The 24,164-nt window shown below is 43.5% G+C and overlaps 1 protein-coding gene across 1 annotated transcript; it reads right to left on the bottom strand.

The window, feature by feature from the left end:
* Positions 1–1,433: 1,433 nt before the first annotated feature.
* On the bottom strand, positions 1,434–8,898 carry LOC124676529 (putative aconitate hydratase, cytoplasmic). Its single transcript, XM_047212599.1, has 20 exons — positions 8,640–8,898; positions 7,416–7,520; positions 6,640–6,800; positions 6,472–6,564; positions 6,146–6,331; positions 5,890–6,051; positions 5,182–5,326; positions 4,941–5,083; positions 4,138–4,194; positions 3,967–4,046; positions 3,799–3,874; positions 3,532–3,717; positions 3,372–3,439; positions 3,180–3,298; positions 2,976–3,097; positions 2,760–2,858; positions 2,134–2,613; positions 1,944–2,042; positions 1,625–1,867; positions 1,434–1,518 (listed from the first exon to the last, which is right to left on the bottom strand). Exons 1-20 carry the CDS (start codon positions 8,881–8,883, stop codon positions 1,444–1,446), a joined length of 2,943 nt encoding a protein of 980 aa, XP_047068555.1. The 5' UTR covers positions 8,884–8,898; the 3' UTR covers positions 1,434–1,443.
* Between the last annotated feature and the right edge of the window lie 15,266 nt (positions 8,899–24,164).

Here is a 24,164-nt window from a genome sequence, read left to right as displayed (position 1 = left end):
TGTGCTGGTGCGACCATACACGCAGACAAAGGCATACAAGTTGGAATGGCGAAGTAAGGGCATCTCCAACGCAGAGATCTAAACGGACAAACTGACGTCAGATTGGTTCGTTTGGGTAAAATCAGCTCCCAACGCGTGGGTCTAAACTAATAACGGACAGCTGCCGCGTCCGGAATGACCCAAAGCCGGACCAAATTTGCGTGGCTTTTGGGGCGAGCCGGACAAGCTCGGGCGTCCTTTTTCATCCGCACATGTCCGTTCATGGCCCATTTGTCAGTGACAAAAAAAGGCCCCAACAACTTCTCTCTCCTCTGCCTTCTCTATTTGCTTTTTGCCATAGAAGTATCCATGGCTGCCCGCCGGAGTTGAGCTCGCTCGGCCAGGTTTCGTCGTCGCCCTCGCCTGGAGATCCTCAATGCCGCCGCCTCCTTTTTTCTTATCCCCGCTGGAAGTCGCCGGAGCCGAAATGGACGTCGTGCCGCCGGACTGGATGCCGACGAGCCCGCCATGGCCGAGCCACAGCCGCGCCGCCCTGCCCGCCACGCCGTCCTGGCCGCCCTCGCCTGGTCGCTGCCTCGCCCCGCGCCCCTAGCGCCGCCCCATGCCTCACCGCATCTGCCAGGAGCTCAAACTCGCCGAGGGAGGGCGACCGCGCGGACGGCATCTGCGCGTGCGGCTGCTCGATGCCGAGGTCCTGGAGCGCGGCGCGGGTCAGCCTCTTCGCCTTCCACGGGTCCTGGAGCACGGCGGCCTCCTCCGCGCCATGGACTTCGCCCGCCGCCCGCGCCATGGCCTACCCAGCTCGCGCGCGTCGCTGAAACTCACCGCGGGCACGGAGCTGGCCGCGCCTCGCCTCGCCAACGCCGCGCGGGGCCAGGGCCGGCCGCGCCACGCCGCCGCGGGCGCCGGTCGCGCGGGCACGGGGCTGGCCGCGCCTCGCCTCGCCCCGTCGCCGGCCTCGCCACACCGCGCAGGGGGCTCGTGCAGCCCTCGCCCGCCAGGCCGAGCCCCGCGCCGCGCCTCCTCGCTCCGGCCACGGGCGCGCCTCGCCACGCCCTGCAGGGGCTCGCGCCGCCCACAAAGGCTGGATTCTTCATCGCAGTGGCATCGGACACAAAGCGTCTTAAGCAGAGTACACCGTGCAGAAGAAGAGCTTTACTATCGATTCAGATATATTTAGCACAACTTAATGTACACCATGCTCTCAATCTCATAGACTACGACTGAACGGTTTAATACACAATTCAAGATATGTTTCAGACAACCTCACGGTTTCATAATCACAACCAGGTGTGGAAATGTCATTGTTGTGGTTCCTGTCTCCGGCGGCTTTATTGTCAGTTTATTTAAACGCTGAACGAAGGCCACGGAATTCCAAACGAACTCTCGATGCTGATGCTGATGCTGGCGCTGAAAAGACTGCACTGTTGCAGTTACTTTCGCCTAGTTCTGAGCTCCTGCCATGTTGCGGATGACATAGGGAAGGATGCCTCCATGGTTGTAGTATGCCAACTCCACCTGCAAGCCCAACCAAGGATGTTACAATCCAGCAGCAAAGTTCCAAACTAAAGCATTACATGACTGTAAGACCGATATCAAGATTGACCAAGTTTCTAATATGTACCTCTGTGTCAAATCTAAGCTTGCAGGTGAAAGATTTTCCATTGTCGGTCGTGATGGTCACATCCTGGCCAGGACGGATCTCGCTGACATCAGTGGGAAGGTTAACAGTGAACCGCTCATGTCCAGTAAGGCCAAGTGAATCAGCATCTTCCCCAGCTTTGAAGCAGAGTGGGATGATCCCCATACCCACCAAGTTGCTTCGGTGGATCCGCTCAAAGCTCTTGGAAATCACTGCTTTCACACCCTGAAAATAGGACATACTTGATGATATTGTTTCATGAATAGAAGGATTGGAACAAGTCATTATATCTGCAACTTACGAGAAGCATCGGTCCCTTCGCTGCCCAATCACGTGAGCTGCCACTCCCATACTCAGCGCCAGCAAGAATAATAGTATCATGACCTTCTGACTTATATTTCTGCATTATGGCAACAGACAAAACTGAGGGTATATAGATGCAATATTAATAACAACAAGGAGACAGATATCACATTATCCACAGAACATACCGTGGCCGCATCGAAAACAGAAAGCTTCTCCCCAGTAGGAACATGGATGGTCTTGGGCCCAACCTCTCCATTCAAGAACTTGTTCACGATCCTGATGTTTGCAAATGTTCCTCTTGCCATTATTTCATCATTACCGCGCCGGCTACCATAGGAATTGAAGTCCTTCCGGTCCACGCCACGCTCAAGTAAATACTTGGCAGCAGGGCTGTCTTTGTGTATGCTGCCTGCGGGTGAAATATGATCTGTGGTAATGCTGTCCCCAAAGTTCAGTAAGCAGTAAGCATCCTTCACTGCATGTGGGCCAGGTGGGGACATGGTCATGTCCTTGAAATACGGGGGCTCGTGAATGTAAGTAGAGTTTGGATCCCATGAGTAGAGCGATGCTTCTGGAACAGGAAGCTGATTCCACATTGGGTTGCCTTTTGTGATAGCATTATATGTGCTCTTAAACATATCAGGCAACACGCTGGATTGGACAACCTGTTGAATATCATTTAAGTTATAATTGTTACTTACAAAAGTATTAATTGTAGATAGAACATCTGTAATGTTGTGGCATGATAGATATCAGTCCTGGTTGTAGAGAAGGATGAAAGGCATTACTGAAGTTACAGTACAGTATATACCTCGGCTATTTCTTCAGTTGTGGGCCATATATCCCTGAAGTAAACTTCCTTGCCATCCTTTCCTATTCCAATGGGTTCCTTCTCAAAATCAATGTCAACCTGAAAAATAGACGTTGTAATGTGCAATAAAGCAGACAAAAAATGCGGCATTTGACATTACAAGCCCTTTGATGAAAGTTATGTGAGCATCGAAGGGGGGAAATGTCCTGGACTTACAGTGCCAGCAAGTGCATATGCAACAACCAGAGGTGGTGAAGCTAGGTAATTAGCCCGAGTCAAAGGGTGCACACGACCCTCAAAGTTACGGTTGCCTGACAACACAGCAGAAGCAACAACATCTACGCAAAAAACAAATGATGAATCAATCATACAAAGTCGTTGCAGCTAAAAATATCCAACGTGCTTATAACCTAGGCATACCATTTTCTGTGATGGCAGCTGATACAGATTCATCAAGGTCACCAGAATTGCCAATGCAAGTGGTACATCCATATCCAACAAGATGGAATCCTTGCTTGTTGAAGTATTCTTGAAGGCCACTGCATGATGAAAATCACCATATTAGCATGCCACCTCATATGACAGTAAAATTAGTGAATGGCAACAAGATACCTCTTTAGCAAGTATTTCGTGACAACCCCAGATCCAGGGGCAAGGCTGGTCTTCACCCATGGTTTCACCTGAAGAGAAGTATTACTCCACAGTTAACAGAAAGCACACAGAGAAAACAGGAATATAACAATATATCTGAGGTCTTTGGGGAAGAAAAAACCTCAAGACCCAATTCACAGGCTTTCTTTGCGACAAGGGCAGCACCAAGCATAACACTGGGATTTGATGTGTTTGTGCAACTAGTTATTGCTGCTATAACAACACTGCCGTGCTTCAGTTCAGCAGTTTGTCCATGAAAGTCAAATTTCACAACCTTATCCTGTTGTTCCTTCGGCACCGCAAAACCCTGACATTTATTGTGTTTTACGAGCAATGTCAGATGCAACACAACACATTGCAATGCAAAGACATATAAACAACAGCGTACCTTGAAACCAACTTTGTTGTCCAGGCAAGCATGCCAATCTGATTTCATTTCCTTTAAAGTGACCCGGTCATGAGGCCTACAAGGTTGAAATCAAACAGCACTTCAAACTCATAATGCACATACCAATTAACGGAAAATTTTGTTCAACGATTAAACCAATACTCATACCTCTTGGGCCCAGAAATGCAAGGTTCCACCTCGTTAAGGTCCAGCTCAAGATATGAAGAGTAAACTCTTTCTATTTGAGGCTGTCATCATGAATGCAAATATGTCTATATTGTGATAAAGAAAATAACAAATAACTGAAATCCATGAAACACAACAAAAAAAAAAGCATACCTCATTATAGTCCACAAACATATTATTAGCTCGTAGATATGCTTCGATCATTGACACCTGAATCAATTCCAGATACGGTTAACATAATGCTGTAGGTAGAACTTACAAATACCAATATGCAAATGAAAATAAGGCTCATTAGATTATGTTAATATGTTATCCAGTTCAAGGTACTTCAAACTATAACACAATGAAGAAGAAACACCGGCAATGGTGGCACTATGGAAAAAATGGCAAGGATGATTATAGGACTATATGTCCGTTACAAAAACTTGGGAGCAGGGTGAAATAATTGCAGTTTGGCAAGGATGGCAACAGGGCTATCACAATTATGGAAAATCAGGAGCTACTGCTGTACTGTATGTCCACCACCTCAATTGCCCTAGCATGGGCACCATTCCTCATCCCTAGAAATAGCCCTAGCATGCTGCAATATGCTTGATTACTCGCTACAATGAACTGCCAGGAATACTTCTTAGATATAGTTAATAATATTTCATGCATAAACAAAAAATTGCACATGGAACACACTGAACTCGTATCACTGCATAGCTTCCATTGTGGTGATGGTGGTGCGGAGGTAGGCATGAATCAGCATTGGGATAAAATAATACCCATCCAAGCCCCAGTCAGGAAAACATGGGGATTTATTGCTACAATCAAGCATCAGCAATGCTATGGAGAGCTGTAATGAACTGTTTTGTAAACACTGAACACCTATTTTACACTATTTATTTTATCTATCAAAGAGTACTCGCTAAGTGATGGAACGGGTAAAAAAGTTCGCTGATCGTGGAACCTACAGTTTCATCGCTTCGCCCTGTCAATTTGAGATAATCTAATGTCACATGGTCTACAGGGAAGAAGCCCATGGTAGCTCCATATTCTGGTGACATGTTTGCGATTGTGGCCCTGTCAGCCAAAGACAGTTTGCCCATACCTTCACCTGAATAAAACAAACGGAAAGAAAACAACACCAATAAGATTTAAAAAAAAACATGTCAAGACAATAAATATCATGTGTAGTTTAACATGAATAATTACCATGGAATTCAACAAACTTGCCAACAACACCATGCTTCCTTAGCATTTGGGTAACAGTAAGAACAAGGTCAGTGGCAGTGACACCATTCCTCAACTTTCCAGTCAACTTGAACCCAACCACACCAGGCAAAACCATGCTCATCGGCTGTATAAGGAAATAACATATGGGTCAACTGGAGGTACATAAAAAGTGCTCAAATAAATCAGCATTTCTGAGACTGAGTCTGAACAAATAGGGGATTTGGCTTCAGAGACCACCATATCCTAGAGGATGGACTGGCCCATCATGGGATAATCCCACGTGTTTCGTTGGGATGCACTAATCTTATGCTTATGAGGGAGGGTATAGTTTAACCAACCCATTCATTCCTCAAACATGCGGAAAGAACAAGTGGGCTAGGTTATTCTGTTCACTGATCCTCCGATTCCTCAAACCTAACAACCCACGAATTCCAATTCCAAGTGAACTCATCGTGCCAAACGGATATAACAGCCAACAAGTTGCTTCACAAAAGATTCAAAAGTCACCAGATTATAGCGATGTAGACTGTTTTAAGGAAAGGGCACTACGATTTAGGTATGAGAAAAGGGTGTTGGGACATAGTTGTGTTGCAAATAGATGATCATTACTCATCAGTTAATTTTCCCTCTCGTCGACAAGATCTTATAAAAATTGTTGAAGTTGGTAGAGCTCCACTGCAGATTTACCTGCCCAAGCATTGTAGCCTCTGCTTCAATACCACCAACTCCCCAACCAGCAACACCTAGACCATCAATCATAGTGGTGTGTGAATCAGTGCCAACCACGCTGTCAGGGTACATAATGCCATTTGTGTTGAAAACAACTCTGCCAAGATACTCAAGATTGACCTGAAATATGCATACAAATAAAAAATGAAGATAAGACTTTATTCAGTTATAAGAGATATTGGCAATAAAAATTTATTTGATCCAAAGCATTTACCTGGTGAACAATGCCAGAACCAGGGGGTACAACAAGCATATTTTGGAAAGCAGTTGAGCCCCATTTAAGGAAACCAAATCTTTCTTTGTTGCGGGAAAATTCTAGCTCCATATTGGATTGCAATGCATTGGTCGACCTTGCTACATCCACCTGAACTGAGTGGTCAATAACAAGATCCACCGGCACCTACACACAGAATGAATAGATATATATCAGAAAAATAGAGTTTGAAATGGGGCTACTCAAATGTTTTTTTCTGTGAAAACCAAAGGTTGGTCCAGAACAAACTGATTGAGCTTTTCAGATAACATGAAGATGAGATGTACCAATGGATTGATCTTGTTGGCATCACTGCCCAACTTGGCCAACGCATCACGCATAGCTGCGAGATCTACAACTGCTGGGACTCCAGTGAAGTCCTAGAGAGTAGCACCAATCGTAAGCAAAAAACAGATCGAAACAGGGTGATTTTGCGTCATGTTACAGTTCAAAACCTGAAGAAGAACTCGTGCTGGCTTGAAAGGTATCTCAGCCAGCTTCGGAGATGTGTTCTCCCAGTCAATGATTTTCTCGACATCATTCTTCGTGACTTGGAAGTCATCACAGTTACGGATAGCTGACTCCAGAAGAATACGGATAGAGTAGGGCAGCTTATCTGACACAACGAAGAAGAAAATACTTGTCAGTAGGATAACAACATTAACAAATCTATTATGCCTGCAACTGCTCAAAATACACACAATATAGATTAAAGGGGTCACATAAATTGACATGTTAATCATACTATCATGCATGGCATAGTCATAAGTCAAATATTAATGATGAAATTAGGGTGTCAAGTGGGATCCCACCTAAATCCCACTTGTACTTCATTTTGGTTTTTCTAGTGTAAATTTTGAAACAAAAATTTGTACTAAGGAAAGACAAAATGAACTATAAGTGGAACTTAGGTGGGATCCCACTTGAGACTTGACACCTTAATGAATATAGCTTTCTCAAAAAATGTTTGAATGTTGCAAACAAAAAAGGGTACAAGACAAATCCTTTTCAAATACAGCAATTCTACCAGCTTGTCAGAAGGAAGTGATAGAATGCAAAGTTGGCTTACAGAGTTAGCATGTGTTACTGTTCTCGTTAAGTCTAGGATGATGCAAAAAAAAAAAAAAAAGACTCCAAGACACAACTGACCAGCCAAATAAGAGTGTAAATTGTGATGGACAAAGTGAAGGGAGAAAACACAGGTAATTCCAAAAGAAAGCAGAGCAATTACCGATCCTTGGATCATTTAGTGCAGGAAGGCTGTAGAACTTTCCATATTCGCCACCCCCAGGCTTAGGGAGGCTAGTCAAAATATTCTTGAAGGCATGCTCAGTAGCTGCATGCAAAGACAAGCAACAAGATGAATAATTAGCATAAATGGAGGGTAATGCACTAGCAAAACAGTGCTACTTGGTCGTTACGAAAAACAGAGGGATGACATCAATTGGTAAAGCTGAATCTCCATTTTCAATGCACAAGCCACTTCATATTGAAAGTGGTTAGTATTAAAAAGAAGTGGCTTCCAAGTCAACTGGGTAGGTCCTCAAGTTGGTGGCTCATTTATGATTAGTCGCATTTTGTGAACTCTAACATATCCTAGAAGACCAGGGCTAAGAATGGTGCAGCACTGTAGCAGGTATAAGCATATATAATGCAGAGGATAATAAATAAAATAAAATAAATCCTTAACAGCTCAACTTACTCCAACTAATACACTAAACTCAGATGGTCCTTTGTTTTAAGAACTTCATTGAAAGACCAATTCAAAATCTGCAGCGTACAAAATGCAACTAATACACTAAACTCCAACTAATATACTATATCTTCCAGGGGAAATGGTGGAGAGAACCAATGTAGTGAGCATTGGTATGACGAGTATTGACAACTCCAAACCAGAAACGATCAATCTGGGGCAGAGCTCTGCCTCGAGGTCAATTTAAGCTGACGGCCAAACAGGAGGAGTACATGAAACAAATCACAGCAGCGCATATACGTCCCGAATAAAGTACCAGAATCTATTTCCACTAGCAGATAAACCCTTTGCCCCGGAGGACACGAGCGAATCCAGCGCGTCTTTTCCCACTAAAGCGCGCTGCAGCACGAGCTCGCCTTGAATCCGTTCGAATCTGCCGGCTGATGCTAACGCCAGCGGAACCGATCCACTCAGCAGCACGGATCAGTGGCATCGCGACGCCAGTTTAAATCGCGATCCCAGTTTGCTGATCGGCAGCACCGAATCTGTTATTTCAAATCTCTGGGTTGGTGGCAGAGGCGGCCTACAGCGAAATTCCGTTTCGAATATCCACGTGGGCAGTGCGTGTGCCGCGCGCGTGGGAGAGACGCCGCTAGACGGCATCGGCGTGGGCGTGGCAACCGATGAGTCGTAGTAGCGCCGTGACGAGAGCACTGGAACTATAGGCGGGCGGGCGGACGGCGACATGGAGGCGAGACGCACCTGAGGCGGCCATCCTGCGGTGGACCCGCTCGACGGCAGGCGCGACGGCCCCGATCTGGGCGCGGACGGCGGAGTAGCGGGAGCGGGACGGGCCTCCGCGTCCGGCGAAGGCGGCGCAGGGGCGCGCGAGCGCGAGGCAGCGGGCGGCGACGAGGCGCGACGCAGGCGAGGAGGAGGAGGCGGTGCGGGGGGACGCGGAGAGGGATCTGAGCAGGAGGCGGGCGGAGCAGGCGGCTTTATACATGGACTCGACTCGGGACTCGGGGGCCGGGCGCGGAGCGAGGAGGCGGAGATGGTTGGTGGCTGGGGCCTGAGGCGAGGCGCCGCGACGGGAGATGGGAGCGAGCAAGCGACGTGACCCTGGGTTTGGGTCTGGGGTTAACCGCGGTTAGGTTTGGGGTGCGTGGCGGCCACAGGGTCACGGGGTGCTCGGTGGCTGGCGGGCGGGCCCGGTCCCGATCCCGTGTTACTTGGCTGCGCGGTGGCCTGGGCCCGGCCTCCGCGAGCCGGATAGGCCAGGTGCCGTCTGGAGTTTGCGCTGGATTTTACATGGAGATTATTAATGCTCACGATGTTGTTTAAGTGGAGATGGGGGATCACTATGAGCGTGGCAACCCAACGACATTCCTGAATCCTGAACCTGAACTGACGGGCCAGATAAGAGTTCCTTGATATGCACAAGAGTAAGGGTGTGTCTAGAGCATCTCCAGCCGCGTCCCGTAAAGCGTCCCCCAAATCGCGCCGGATTGAGCGTTTGGGGGACGTGTTTTGTTCGTGCCGCCTTTGGGGGACGTCGCTCCCCAGCCGCGTCCCTCAAACATTTAAAATACTTTTTTTTGGCTTTTTTATTTCAATTTCCACAAACTAATACATAATTTGGAACGTGGTTTACACGAAAACACAGTTAGGCACATGGTTTTCCACAAACTAATACATAGTTTGAACCGTCGTGGACACAAATATAAAATTTTGCAAAGAAACTAAACCTAACTAGGCCGTGCATCGAAGGTTTCCGTGTTCGCTGCTAAGAAAGAACACTCGAGGGCACACCCGAGTCACCTAAGCCGGAAAATCCAGCGGGAGGATGGTGCCCTTGTTGGTTCTACCAATGAGACGAACATCCGTAAACCTCCGTGCACGTGTTCGCCGCGAAGAAAGAACACTCGGTCGTCCTCCTCGTCGGTGCTTGTCGCCGTGGTAGTCCCGGCGGCACCGCGTCTCGTCGAAGACCTTGATGCTCATGTTCCCGTCGCCGAAGTAGGAGAACGAGGAGGATGAAGCCGGCTTGGAGGCCGTGGTGCCGCGCGAACTTCTCCCGCCCGATGTTGAGGTACATCTTGTCGCGCGCGTCGTAGATCACGTCGACGATCCACCGGTAGTAGCCGCACGCAGCCTCCCGCAGATGCATCGTGCGCGGGCGATCGTCGCCGGCGACGTAGTCGGCGAAGGAGTCCGGCAGCCTTTGGATGCCGTGCGGGTCGCCCTTGAGGACGAGGACGAACTCGAACCGCACGTCCGGCTCCACGTCCATCTCCGACGATGAAACCGGCGGCGTGGAAGGCGACGGCGAGCGTTCAGCTCTGCCGCGGCCATGACCACGACCACGACCACGGCCGCGAGGTCGGCCTCCGCCTCTACCAGACATAGCGTTGAGTCTTGTTGAGATGGTGGCGGCTAGGGTTTGGGAGAGAGGCGCTAGGGTTTGTGTGTGAGAGGGACGATGAGAGGCGGCCCTTTTATAGGCCGGAGGGAGGCGGAGGAGCGGTGGCGCGCATTAACGTCAGCACGCAGAGCTAGGCGCGACGGGACGCGTCGCTGCGGGAACTGCACCATCACTGCGTCGCTGCGGGAACTGTACCGCCAATAACTTCCGTCGTGAGGTAGGCGACGGTTAGGTTAAAAATTTATTGTGCCGCTGACGAGTCGGCCCCGCCACTCCCCGCCTCGCTTTTCGTTGTGTCCGGCGTCCCCGGTGCGTCCCCTGTGGGACGGGGAAGGGCTCGGGCGCCGGACACCGTACCGGGGCGCGCCGGACAAAAATGGGCTTTGGGGGACGCGGCTGGAACGGTTTTTTTGTCCGGCGCGCCCCAAATTCCTTTGGGGGACGCTTTGGGGGACGCGGGTGGAGATGCTCCTATATCTCAGTTGACTGAGATTTTGTTAAGTCTCAGTCACCTCAGAAAAGTGTAACTGCAGTTAAAAAAAAGTACAACTCGGTTCACTACGAGCTTGTCAGCGCAACAACATTCCTGAATGATAAGAGTTCCTTGATATGCACAAGAGTAAAACAGGGCACCCACCAAACTTTTAGGCCACCAAACCGAAACACAGTCTAATGTCGATGATGTATTTCAGGGCACCGCTGCCACGCTAGTTGATGTAAAATAGGGTACCACACGCGTTATCAAATATACTAGTTTTCTTTCAGTAACTTTGCAAAGCTCTCACCACAAGCATGCGAAAAATAAATAAACTTACACCTGAACAATTGTAATTATAGTTTAATTACTTTACACCAGCAATGTCCCTGATCGCCGATCTTGACTTACACCTGCACAATTGTAACCAATAGTCACATCCAAACTCGTCAAGTACATTAGACTAGTCATAGTGGAAGTAACATGGCGAGTAGTATGCAACTACATGTAACGCAAATTAAGCATTTTGATGGCATGGCGTGTTATTAATTGAGAGAAAGATGATGGTGGTAACTAGCTATTTTACCATCCATGTCCCAAGCAAAAATGAGTATACAAAATAATAAATGTGCCTTTCCATCATTGGTAGTAATATAGATTACTATCATATGTTACTTCTCACCGCGAATACTCTTACACTCCGAAGAACTAGCTCTACAACCAAATTTACCACAACAAACCTGGCTTCCATAGACCAGATGCTATCCGCGTGAGCATCATTCCTAAACTCTGCATCTCATTACAAGTCGTAATCAGAAAACACCACTCAGAGACAACAACTTTGTTCATCGCTTCATGGTATTCTGAAGAGAAATGAACCACACATGCATGGCTAACACGCTCTTCAGAGACGACATTCTTAAGAGAAATGAACCACACAGTGTAGCTATGCACAATTTAGGGGGACACCGCCCCCCAACTTTCAAATATTTACTAGAGGAACTTTTTTGTAGAATGTTTAGAAGGGAATTCTGAGCTGCCATGGTGAAAGGGCAAGCCACATTTTGTTGACTTATCGGGTTCCTACCGGCCACCGCATGGCTAGGTGCCTATGCTAAGCACTGGGTCATGGCTACCGCCGATGGCTGGCCGCTGCTCGAGGAGCTCAGCTCCAAGTGGATTATAGTCGCCGACGAGTGTCTCCAAATGATTTGAGCCTCCTTCGGGAACTTCCACGTCCTACGAATCAAGAAATGTGAGGGTTTCCGCACGACCAAGCTCGCCATCGTTACACAAGGTTGCATGTCATTGTCTTCCTTTTCTCTTCCTAAGCTGAAGTGGGTGTGCTTTAGTGCTTGGAAAACCTTAGGCACGTGCTTATTCCAAAACATGTAGGTTTCATGCATGATGTGCAAAATTATTTGCAAATTTTGAGCCATCTTACTATACGGGAAACAAGTGGTACAATCGATTCAGTTAAGTTTTGATCTATTATGAATTCAGGTAAAGACTTTTGTAATGTCATGCCAAGTGTACGCATAGCTATGCACAAGTTAGTGTAACTAGATTTAGATGTGCGCCTTGGCGCACGACCCCGTGGAGCTCATGACAATGTTTATTTCCTGTATCGATGGTAAAAATAACTGCCAACATGATAATATATTTCTTAGATTTTACTCGGTACAATTAACATAAAAGTTGCATAAATCCTGAATCTCATACTCTTAATTATTGGAAGGAGCATGGTTTTTTAGTCATTGTATAGACGCTGAATAGTCACCGAGTCGTTCTCCAAAAATCAAGGCGACTTGCGATTATACAATGACTTTGGTCGACTATACACTGAGTCGCAGCCTCAACAACTCACTTTTGAGTGGCTGACTCAAAAACCATGGGAATGCGTAGATTTCACTCTTATGAGCTAAGCTGGAACATTTTGATCTCCAATATCTGACACTCAATTATTTGTGTCGCGGTTGGTCTTGCTAATTCTGGAGTTGTTGGTTGCTAACAAAAGAAGAAAAACAGAGAAGTCGAAACGGCAGGGATTGACGGTAAATAATTGAAAGTGATGGAGCGCCGACACACTTCAGAGTTGCATAAATAATTCCTGAACACTATAAACCAAGAGCACATGCCACCTTTTTACTTATTCTAAATTGCATTTAACATATTGTATTCATAGATACGTGAACTTTCATAACCATAATAGGAACACAGGGAAGTTCTTCATATGCCTCCAATTGCATCCTAGTCCTGGTAGTCTATCATCTTGTTAACCTTCAGTTGTTTTGAGCTAATCAAATTACCATAGAACTATGCAAGCTACTCTCACTTGATTCAATAGATTCAACCTGGCAAAACATGATTTGCTTGAACTAAATATCAATTGGGTTTACTAAGAAAATAGACCAAAACAAAACATCGTGGTTTAAAATAAAATATGTACCAACACCTAATATCCAAATGTATAGAGCAAAAAGCACAACAGAGATGTGTTGTTAGAGATGTGTTGTTAGACAGCTAGACTCGTTTTGTCTTTTCACTGTATTATAACATAATTGAGCACATGGAAAAGAACCAGCGGCTTAGATAAACCATGCACGTTGGTTCTCACCAATTGAATGATACAAATCGAAGACATTAACAACACAGAGTAAATGAGATTAAATATAGCACTGAAAAAAGAGAAAAGGAATATTAGTAAAAGGAATCAGCTGGTCAAGGTAGTTTACCATTCAACCTCATACAAGTGTGTATACCATTAGGAAGCATACCAATTAAAATATGATTTTGAAATAAAACAAAAACTCAAACTAAAGGGAATAATCATATTTGCCAGCAACTCAGTCAAAGAGACAAGGTAAAAGTAAAGAACACGATCCGGGGCAAACCTCGGTATGTGTCGTGGACTACATAAACAATGGAGAATAGGTCCATTAGCCAGACATTCTGCTAATTGGTCACTTGCCGAGTTGCCACCAACAACCTAAATATTGATATCATCTGTTCCAAGAATTAGTTCCTCAATTAGTACAATAGCGAGTTGTTAGATAATTAGTTATGACCGGTGTATAGCGGTAGGAAAATCTTTCAGAACCTTATGAATAAATTTGAAAGAAACAAAAAAACGGAAACTTGTATGTATGGGTACATCCACATCACAAATTTAAAATCATACCACAACCATTGATTGTCCATGAACTCCAATCATGCCAGTGATTTAAGCCTAGGAAAGCCTGAATCCAACTCGTTCCATACAACTATCCGATACCATCGAGGGCTATTCATCTTGCTATCCTCACAAAAAAAAATACTTACCGGGATCATCTGCAATACCGCATCCTCACATGTATATTTGGCCAACACGAGGATTCTCTTGGGAAACAACACAACATCATCAGTACCACTTTCCCTTCAGGAGGCCTAAAGTATTTACACATAGTAAAAGAGCTCTCATCTTATTTAATTTCCATAGAAGTTAACATACGCTTCACCAAACAGAGAACAGGGACACATGATAGGATTTGAAATAAAAGGTGCATCCCGTAATGCATCTTCGGTGATTATCTACATCCAGGGGCAAATTAGAACCATTTATCAATTCATTTTCTACATGGGAAGCAAATTGAATTGGTTATCAATTCATTTTCTAGATATCATGCTCTGTTGATTAGCAAGCCTATTTTAAACAGTATGTGAGGGTGCAGGTCCTAGCGCACTACAACCTTTCATTCGTCACTGTTAAGCCAGATTCAGTCAGATGAATAGCATAAACAAATAAATCCAGAAAGGCAGAAACAATATACTTCTCTAAGAGGTTGCAAGGTAGACAACAAATAATGGCACTCTGATTTGCTAGGGCTGCTTTGCTTAATACAATCAACTGAAATTCATGCATACCAGCATGCTTTTCCAACTTGAGTCAGTCCTCCTAATTAAGTCTACTTCACTAATGCATGTAACCATTCGCCCAGAAAACAAAGCCGAAATTAAAACTTTAGAGGTATTGTAAAAACCAAAATTTTAATTTTGTTGTTGAAAGGAACAGACCTCCCATACTGAATCTTGTACCTCATTCCAACACAAAATGGATGGTTGAAGCTCTTTAGGAACTTCCAATACGGAACAATGAATTCAGACTCAGCGAGTTCGTAGAGAGTCCGACCATCCGGATTCAAACGGGTAAGAAACTATTCTATGCACACCGAACCAAAAAAGAGAAGCAATCGAGTTTCCTATGGTTCTAATGAACAGTTTTCACTCATCCTTTTGTGGTTACATATTAATTTGTATTTATAACATGTGTTTCTTTTATGCTCAAATTCAAAACCTACAAATCTATCTAGCAAACTGCAACTTTGGTGGTAATTTGTGAAGGCTGGTACTTAAAAATGGTCCAGCCATAAACATAAGGTGGAATCCTAGAAATATAAAAAATCACATCATAAGTCCCCCAAGAACAGTTATTAGAAAAGACTGCGCTCCAAAACTTTATCTTGTAACATGTAAATACAAAACCAACCCTCACGAATAGAAAAATCTCGGAACAATATTCAGGTATGATAGCCTGGACTATACTCTTCATTATAGTGCTATGTTAATCACCATCCTACTTTCCACCTAGTAGATACCAAACACGCATAGCCAAGAAACCGAATAAGAAAGGGACACTTAAGTGTAATGAGTTACCCAGTACTACTCTCGTCGGAGTCGGTCTCAAGTCGGAGTGTGTGGCTTGATGAAGGGAGGTGAGCACAAGTGATGAATGTCTAGCCTATGCCATTATAAATTATAAATTTATGAACAATGCAGACCCCAAGTCTTCCCTTAAAAAAACTACACTAACATGAGAAAGAGAAACCATGAGATCATATAGCTGCAAATACTCATGAAATTTGATTGATGCATATAGGAATGAAAGCGAGGCAATTTTCTTAGCTCGGCATGGACTAAGTACTCGCCATCTAAAATTTTAGCTTAACTGCTTAAGCAAATAAATAATTTGTGCACACAAAAAAATGATATCAGGTCACACAGTCAAAAGGGGAAAGTCACATGTGATTTTCAATAAAAATAATTAAAGTTTTAACAATTCAAAATCATATGACAAGATCTTGTACCATTACGAATAAAGGAATTGGTCATCACATCATCAAGATATTATGTAGCATTCTTCTTTCCACGTGATTTTGTATAGAGGCATAGATCTGAGATAGAAAGCTACACTATCGACTTGTAATAATATTCTAATAGACATGCTATTTTTCTCAACATTTTAGTATGTGCTAAACTATTTAAAGGAAAACAAACATTTGTAAAATACAGCATTATTACACCTACAAATGATTGTACAAGTCCTAAAAACGAAAACAAGAATGCACATGAGCTGCAAGGAAAATCATGTAGCCGCAAACAAGAAGAATGCTTTTATCGTTGTTGTTGGTGAGGCTGCCTACATCGGACTTGCTTGGTTCCAGCGGCAGCGCTTATAGGTTGGAGGAAAAATTGAATGCAAGAGGAGGTGGACCATCAAGAATATACACATGCAACCATGCCATGATTAGCGCACTTGCGGATCGGAGAACAACCATAGGAAGCTGAAAGGAAATCGGTGATTGCAACTCACATTTGGCTAGCCAAATGATCAATCTCGAGGATCCAAGGAATCGTCGTCCACATCACCATCGATGATTCTTGAAACACTGAGGATCGGAATCAATTATCGAACCAATGAAATTTCTCCACCAACCATGTAGAATCACATGCGGAGACGAGTATATTTGGCCAGCCGAGAATCTAACCTCATCGGCCCCACTTGTCGGTGTCCTCGTTCTTTGTGTCTTCCGTCAAATTCTTCGCCTTTCCACCTCTGGGCCTACCATCCAGGACCCAAGCAGCCTAACCAAGAAATTAGAAACTGCAAATAGCTGAAAGAAAATCGAGTCAGACTTCCTTTTCTCTGTGTGTTTACCACTCTACCTTGTGATACAATCATACAAATAGCTGATGCATAAAGAGACATGATCTCTGAACACTGAAATATTCAACTTCGAAATCTAATGGGATACAGAAGGAAAGAAATTTTATTCTGATGTAAGCTGAAACATGCGAGTAAAGAATTGAAAAGGATGGATCACGCCAAACTCTAAAGCTGCCTGAATAGTTCGTAACACTATAAACCAAGAAGACATGCGACCTTTTAAATTATTGTAAATTACATTTAAGATATTATATGCATAAATATGTGAAATTTCTTAACCACATTAGAAACCCCTATGTAGCACATGTAAGTTCTTCATGTGCCTCCAATCGCAATCGGTCCTGGTAGCCTATCATCTTGTTATAACCTTCAGTTGTTTCGAGCTAATCTAATTACCATAGAACTATGCAAGCTACTCTCATTTGATTCCATGCTCCAATGGCAGCAATCAGAAACCATGCACCATAGCATTAATAGAAATAAAAGTTACCAAAGACTTCTCTAATTCTATGTAGCAGTTTATCACATGAGGATCATGTGAAGCAATCCTAGAGTTAACTTTATAAAAAGTACAGCATGTGACATAACTTCCATAGTTCCATTCCATACCATTGACCCGCAACACCTCTTGGTGCAGCATTTTATCTCCATGGATTAAACCCCGCCGGTTTCGGCGAGGGTCACTCAATCAAAGATACATTAATACCACCGTGAAAACTGAAGGTCCTTATAAGCGGCAGAAACAAAACGCAGCAGCAGTGTGCGGATCAAATTTACACATTGAAAGAGCTCACAATCTTGACCTACTGCTGCAGCGGGTAAAACCTGGAACTGCAGAAGTTATTATCATCTAACCCTGCACGTCGTGATGACAGGTGGTCACTTGGGGCTGGGAATGGACCTGCAGTTGACACTGTTTCCTGTCAACATGCGGCAAATTCTGTAGTCGGGGAGGCCACCCACATGAACAACAACTCCATCGCTTCCACCACCTGCTTGCAGTGGTTCAAGCATCTCGACAACATTGCTCATGAGGAGCCTCGCCTTGGGGTTCTGGCTCAGGCACCAATATGCAAGGCTGCAGGCCTTGTGAGCACCTCTAACTGAATACTACGCCTCCAGTTTTGGGTCGATGATTTGGAGAAGCCACCTCTTGTAGCTCAACTTGGGCGAACCCAGTCAACCAGGTTGTGGTCCCTGCTGGGCCAGTACTTGTCGATGGATTTTCGCCTCAAGAAAGAGCACACCAAAGCTGTAGACGTCACTTCTAGCAGTCAAGTGACCTGCCAACAAGGTATATTCATGAGGAGAATGCGTAACTAAACGCAAGCATGGTGCCTGGAAGAATCCGACGGCAGAGAGGGGCCTGCAGCTAGTTGGCATTATTAGAGGATGATGTCTCCCACCATGTTGCTGCTAGAGCAGACGACATCGTCGAAGCAGAGGAAAGTCCATCACAGCGGGGCAGAGGAAACTGTCGGAGTGGAAGCAGAGCCTGGAGAAAATCAAAAGAATCAGGTACTATGCTAAAATATATGTCTGAATTTAAAACAGGATAAGCGAGGATTAGGATAGAAACATGAGATGGAGAACAATAAAATTACATAAATGTGAATAAGTTCACAACCAGTATATCATCTCCTAGAAGCAGATCAAAATTCAAATTGGTCGCACGACAAAAATTACACATTCAATATGCATTTCCCGAATCCTAGATAATTCTAGAAAGTTATCTTACATTCACTAAATACTGAAATGAAGTAAAATGTTACATATGACATCATTTGACGAAGCCAACCGTGTAGATAGGTAGGTACCAGTACTTGATAGAAGAAATGTAAGACAGTTATCTTGCAAATAATGAGGTAACACCACTTGGGTGAACCTAGAAATGTCTGACACCTGGCTAAAAGGCACAATAGTCTGAATAAAACAACATGATTTACTAAAGAGCTGATAGCAGGACAAAACTAAAGTTAAATACATAAAGTGCTTCCGTAGAGACAGTGGACACACCATCAGATAAATTCCCACGTTGCCTCCACTCCATTTTCATGGTGATAAAGTGCAAAAAAAAAATCTCTGTTTACGGATTTTATCTAGCTGCAAAAAATAAAAAGCACTTCATAATTCTAAAGGGAGATTAAGAAAAGGACAATCATATAAAAGCAAAGCTAACCTACTCAAAGTTATATGGGTTCTAAAAGTAGGATAACTGATCTCCCCATGCCATTTTAGGTAGATCATATATAATAATCCAACATCACAAGAACTATACATTTTTCTTAGCTTCAGTTTTGGTCGTTTGATAAAAATGTCACTCCTAGCGGTAGCCTCATTGTAAATCTTCCAAGTAAAGACAACAATAATGTTGGCTCAAAGGGGGAAAAAAGACCTTGTAGAAATGAGGAAGTTGCATATTTTCTGAATTATATGTCTATGAATTTCGAAAGATAGTTAAGATTACCAAATATTTCTATGAATACAAACTGATCAAGTATAGCTACCTCAGGTCTACATTTACAGGCATCATTGTTAACTTGTTTTCACAGTTAAACAAAATAAATTTCATTATCACCTGGCAATATGCATTTATATTTAACTAACAAGAAATTCTAGGTACCAATTAAGGAGTCAGAAATATATACAAATAATATACTTAACAATATGTAACATCAAAATATAGTGTTCTTATCGGAAATGGTATCAATTCAAGCAATACTGCTACCCGATGAGACTAAAAATGATATCATGTGCTGCTACATGAACGAAGAATGTCACTTGATATTTTCTCCAGCTTGTCATTTCTTATTGCATTAAGGGTCTACGTCGCTTTTGGTAATATGAAAAATAACACCCTATAAGAGGCATCAAAATTCTAGCTTGACTGGACAAAGAAACTTCGATATATTTTAAACATTACCATGAGCTAAAATGAAGAAAAACATGAGAACTGAAGCGTGATAGAACAATGATCCGTAGCAGTTGAGATTGTGGCCACAAATAATTCAGCATTGATTTTTCTCGGCTATTTAACATAGCAACTGTGCAAATGTTGTAGCTTTTCTGGTTGTAAACAGACTCAAGTTGATAAAACATCTTGTACACCTTTGGTTACTGATTCTAGAGAAATTAAAATCAGAATAATTGGTAATTTATGCACTGGAACATAGACCTGCAAGCACTAAGTATGACTGAAGACTATACAGATAGATGACTATGAAGCAAGAGTAAGGTATCATCAACCATTAGTTAAGGCTCTTTGGTTTGTACGTTTTTCGGTCTAGTGGATTTCTCTTATTTATCTAAAAGCTACTGTTAATTGCAGTTTCATGTGATCAACAAATTTGGAAAGCATAGAAGACATTTAGCGGGTACACAGATATACAGAGCAACTGAGTCTCATCAGAAGGTATGCCAAATCTCTCGAAGTGAATACGAACATAAGTATTTTTCATATGCAACATCACATAAGGATAACCATCCGTTTGTCTCATCAAATATGACCTGAACCTGCTTATACCCCTAAATTTTAATCAACTGTATATGTTCTACTTTGTTCTTGTTACAAAGAAAGAGATAGGATGGTCAAATTTAGAATCAGACGTGGAATATGCAGTTTAGTGGATGTCAAGCCATAAGCTATGAAGTGGAACACATAGCCGAAAATCCTTTGCATGTATTGTATGGGTCTAACCAATACAGACCGAAGCTACTTTGTTATGTCAGCTAGCAGCTCCGGTATGAAGGGAATAATTTTGGGACTGAACATCAACATAAGCAAGGAAAATCAGGCCTCAAATTCTTACAAAGGTAATTAAACTTTAAACAATAAATAGCACCAGCATAAACAAATTAAGAAATGGATAAATAAATTGAGATCTGACAAATAAATTAAAAAGCAAAGAACATAAACGTGGGTTCAGAAATGGATAAATCTGCATTTGGTTAACTATATGAAATGTCAATTCATTTGTCCAGCTTTTCAAAAGCAGCTCAGCACTATGCATTTTTTCGAAATGGGGCGCTATGCATATATGACCCCTTTTACGTGCATCATACCGGGTGAGAACCAGGGAATTTACTTGGACACAAATGTTAGACTCACATATGCCTGCCTTCTAGACATGGTTTCCGGCTATAGTTTTACAGTTGGTCGCGTGGCCGGTGAACCGAAAGCCACCCGATGGTATTGGCAAAACAGACTACCTTGTGCACCTTGGATTCAATTGATCCCAAAATAGAATCCCTGCTAAATGACTTTAGGAACTCAACAATAGTGTTAGTTTTCAAAATCAGCAAAAACTAAATCACCCCTTCCAGAGTCTCTTTCGTACATAACCAGTCTATACTCTATAGGGCAGATAAGAACTTCCAAGTGAGACTGAGTTGGGAACATCATGTCCCGAGTAAAACAAAGGATTGGAGGGACAACATCAGAAGCAAGAAAGAGGAGGTCTTGATACCTTGGTACATGCCAAATGCTTCTAAGATTCAGCTGCTAGGGCCTATGCGCTTCAGCGACGACCGTGAACAACACCTGCTCCTCTTCTTCATCGAATCCCATGGCATATGCCTGTCAAACATGTGGCACACGCCAGAGCCAGTGCAAATATTTTTTTTTCCTTCTCATGCCCAAATTTTCCAATGAAAAATATGATTCAGCAGGATCAGGACTAATCCAACATTCGATATCATGAAAGAAGAGAGAAGTTTGTGTACCTGCGAGTGGTGCAAATGTCGCCGGGTTGGGTGGAACCATGGAACTAAGGCTGCAATGATAGAATATGCAAAACCTACAATAATAAATAGTAATCAGATGTGCAAGAATTAATCAAAACATATTCAGATAAGCTGAAACCTTTTTTTAATAAAAAACCATCTAAGCTAATAAAATCATAGAATGCAATCCGTAATGCTCCCACCTGGAATAAGCGCCTTCACTCTGATATATTTTTCAGGTAATTAAGCTTTTCTTCTCTTGCAGTCGATTATGAAGACCAATAGTTTACCTTTCCAGATTAAAGAACACGAGCCACGATGGATATTAATACGATATTAATAGTATTCTTTGTCTATTCATTTTTGTATTGAATACATGCCTAAAAACAATAAAACATCATCACATAGATATTAATCTATCACAACCAAAATGTAGACATAATTTTGTCTGTCTATTCTTGACTAATTATCTCTTCTCAACAGCAAGAAGAAACATGAGAAAGAGGGACATTTTCTTATCAGCAATGAAATGGAGCTAAATATGAAAGAAAGTAAGCATGTATTCTTAGCAGGAGAAAAAAGCACATCACACATGTATTAATTCTTGTCAGGATCACACATGATTTGCACCTCACAAAGTTTTGGTGATATATACAAGGGTACCAAATTAAACATTTACACCAATAACAAAAGCACCATTCGCTATCAGATGCACCAGGTTTAACATGCATTTAAATAAAACAGGTAACAGGTTCACTTCCCAAAAAAATTAGTTGTCTCAGATTTGTAGGGAAAGAAAATTTACCATACGCTAGATGCACCAGGTTTAACATGCTATTATAGCAATTATTACCGTAGAAATTAAACCTAAGGTATTCACTCTACACAACATCTGAAAGGCTGAAACAATGTATACTATATTGTATATTGAAAGAAAAATACTTTAATATGTAGATACACTGTGGATTGATTTAAAAGGGTGACATGTACATATATTTTGATGTGAGAAAGGAATCCAACAATATTGTAGGTAACTGAAAAGTAATGCTGAGATCCGAATGAAACATTGTTGCATTATATCATTCAAGGAAAATAGCTCAAGATGGATTTACCGAAATTATATTTACCTTGAAGCAGTCAAGTTCCTCACCGCTCCAAGCATCTTTGATACTGAATTAATTTAAGTAACCCATACCGGGAATTAAAGGAGACACATTTTACCTAGAAAAGGTACCCGATTTCAGTCATGAGTCATGAGCTCTAAAATCAGTGACACCTACCTCCTGACCGGCTTGCATTGTCCAAAAGCAAACTGACAAACAACCTTGCAAGCGGCAAATCCGCCTGCTTGTACTTAAACCAAAACAACTTTGCAACATAAAGCATTAATATTTCTTTTGCGCATTTTGTTGTAGAGTGATTTAGGGCAAAAGAAACTAATATCAGTCCATTGAAAAAGTTAACCCAAAAAAAATAAACCATTAGCAAGTAATATTTTGGATATGCTACGTACTGGAAGGATATTTCTTTTGCACAACTATTTGCATTGATATTACTTTTGCACATTCTGTCTAGGATGCCGTTGGTTGCCTCTGGGAAAGTAAGACAAACACTTGCCTCCGACGCGATGCCCTTCGGAGCAGGCTGAAGATTCCACCCTCAAATACGAGAGGTAAAAATCCAATATGCATGTATTTATATACTACACACCAACAAAATTATACCAAACAAATCATGGTGGCTGAACCAACATTATTTCTTCTCTCTCTTGATTCTTATTTTCTCTTTTGCTTTGACTGAACATATCACCAATTATATTTTCCTAATTTTTTTCTCATATATTTCATCGAGGACAGTCTACCTGGATTTTCATCGAGCACCTTGTAGGCATCGATAAAAAGAATCTGCAAAGCAAATATTAAAGCAAATTGGGGATCAAACAGAGAGCAGGAGAAAGAGAACAGAGAGTAGGAGAAAAAGAAAACTGAGTACCTGCAAGCGCACACAAAGGGGACCAGAGATGGAGGATACTGGATACGTAGCCTCTGCTTCATTCTCCACCCATCTCCTCCCTCATGATGTAGGGAACTCGGGCTGGAGGAGGTGAAGTGCAGCTGCAGGGAGGAAGGAATTTGCTACCAGACCTCCAACAGCGATGAGGAGGCAGCGAGCTGCTGCTTCTGTCGGGCAGCCGCCGGCGATGGTGAAGACGAGGCGGGGCGCTGCTTCCGTTTGGGGCGGCAAATAAGCGGCAAGCTGCTGGTTCCGCCGGGCAGCCACCAGCGATGCAGACGACGAGCAGGCGCACGCTGCTGCTCCACCTCAGTGTACGGCAGGGGATTGGATGGTGAGGACGAAGCGAGCAAGGGGATCCGTGTGGCGCAGCGGCGGCCGCAGTCGCCGGCGGCGAGAAGCAGGGGCGGAGAGGAGTTTGGCGGCCTGCCAAACGGCGCGAGCGGCTGTGGCGGCGGCCGACGAGGAGGCGATTGGGGAGGAGACGACCGGGACGGGATAAGATTGGTTCTGGCCTTGCGTGGATGGAGAGATATTTTAGGCCGGGCCAATAACAAGACGCCACGTGGCCCACTCGGTGGAGACCCAAGTGAAACGATTGCCCAGCCCGTGCATGCCAAGTTGCAGACGTGGATACGCTGTGAGGCCCCCTATGGGGGGCATCGTTTA

The sequence above is a fragment of the Lolium rigidum genome, chromosome 1 (genome assembly GCF_022539505.1).
Source record: "Lolium rigidum isolate FL_2022 chromosome 1, APGP_CSIRO_Lrig_0.1, whole genome shotgun sequence".
Lineage (NCBI taxonomy): Eukaryota > Viridiplantae > Streptophyta > Magnoliopsida > Poales > Poaceae > Lolium > Lolium rigidum.
This window is presented reverse-complemented; position numbering and strand designations above follow the sequence as displayed.

Excerpts from the sequence above, each read along its gene's own strand:
- LOC124676529 (XM_047212599.1), bottom strand. The coding sequence starts at position 8,883 with ATGTATAAAGCCGCCTGCTCCGCCCGCCTCCTGCTCAGATCCCTCTCC. Across the intron at positions 2,043-2,133 it reads CTGTTTTCGATGCGGCCACG|AAATATAAGTCAGAAGGTCA; the intron begins GTATGTTCTGTG and ends GCCATAATGCAG. Across the intron at positions 1,868-1,943 it reads CGAAGGGACCGATGCTTCTC|GGTGTGAAAGCAGTGATTTC; the intron begins GTAAGTTGCAGA and ends TCCTATTTTCAG.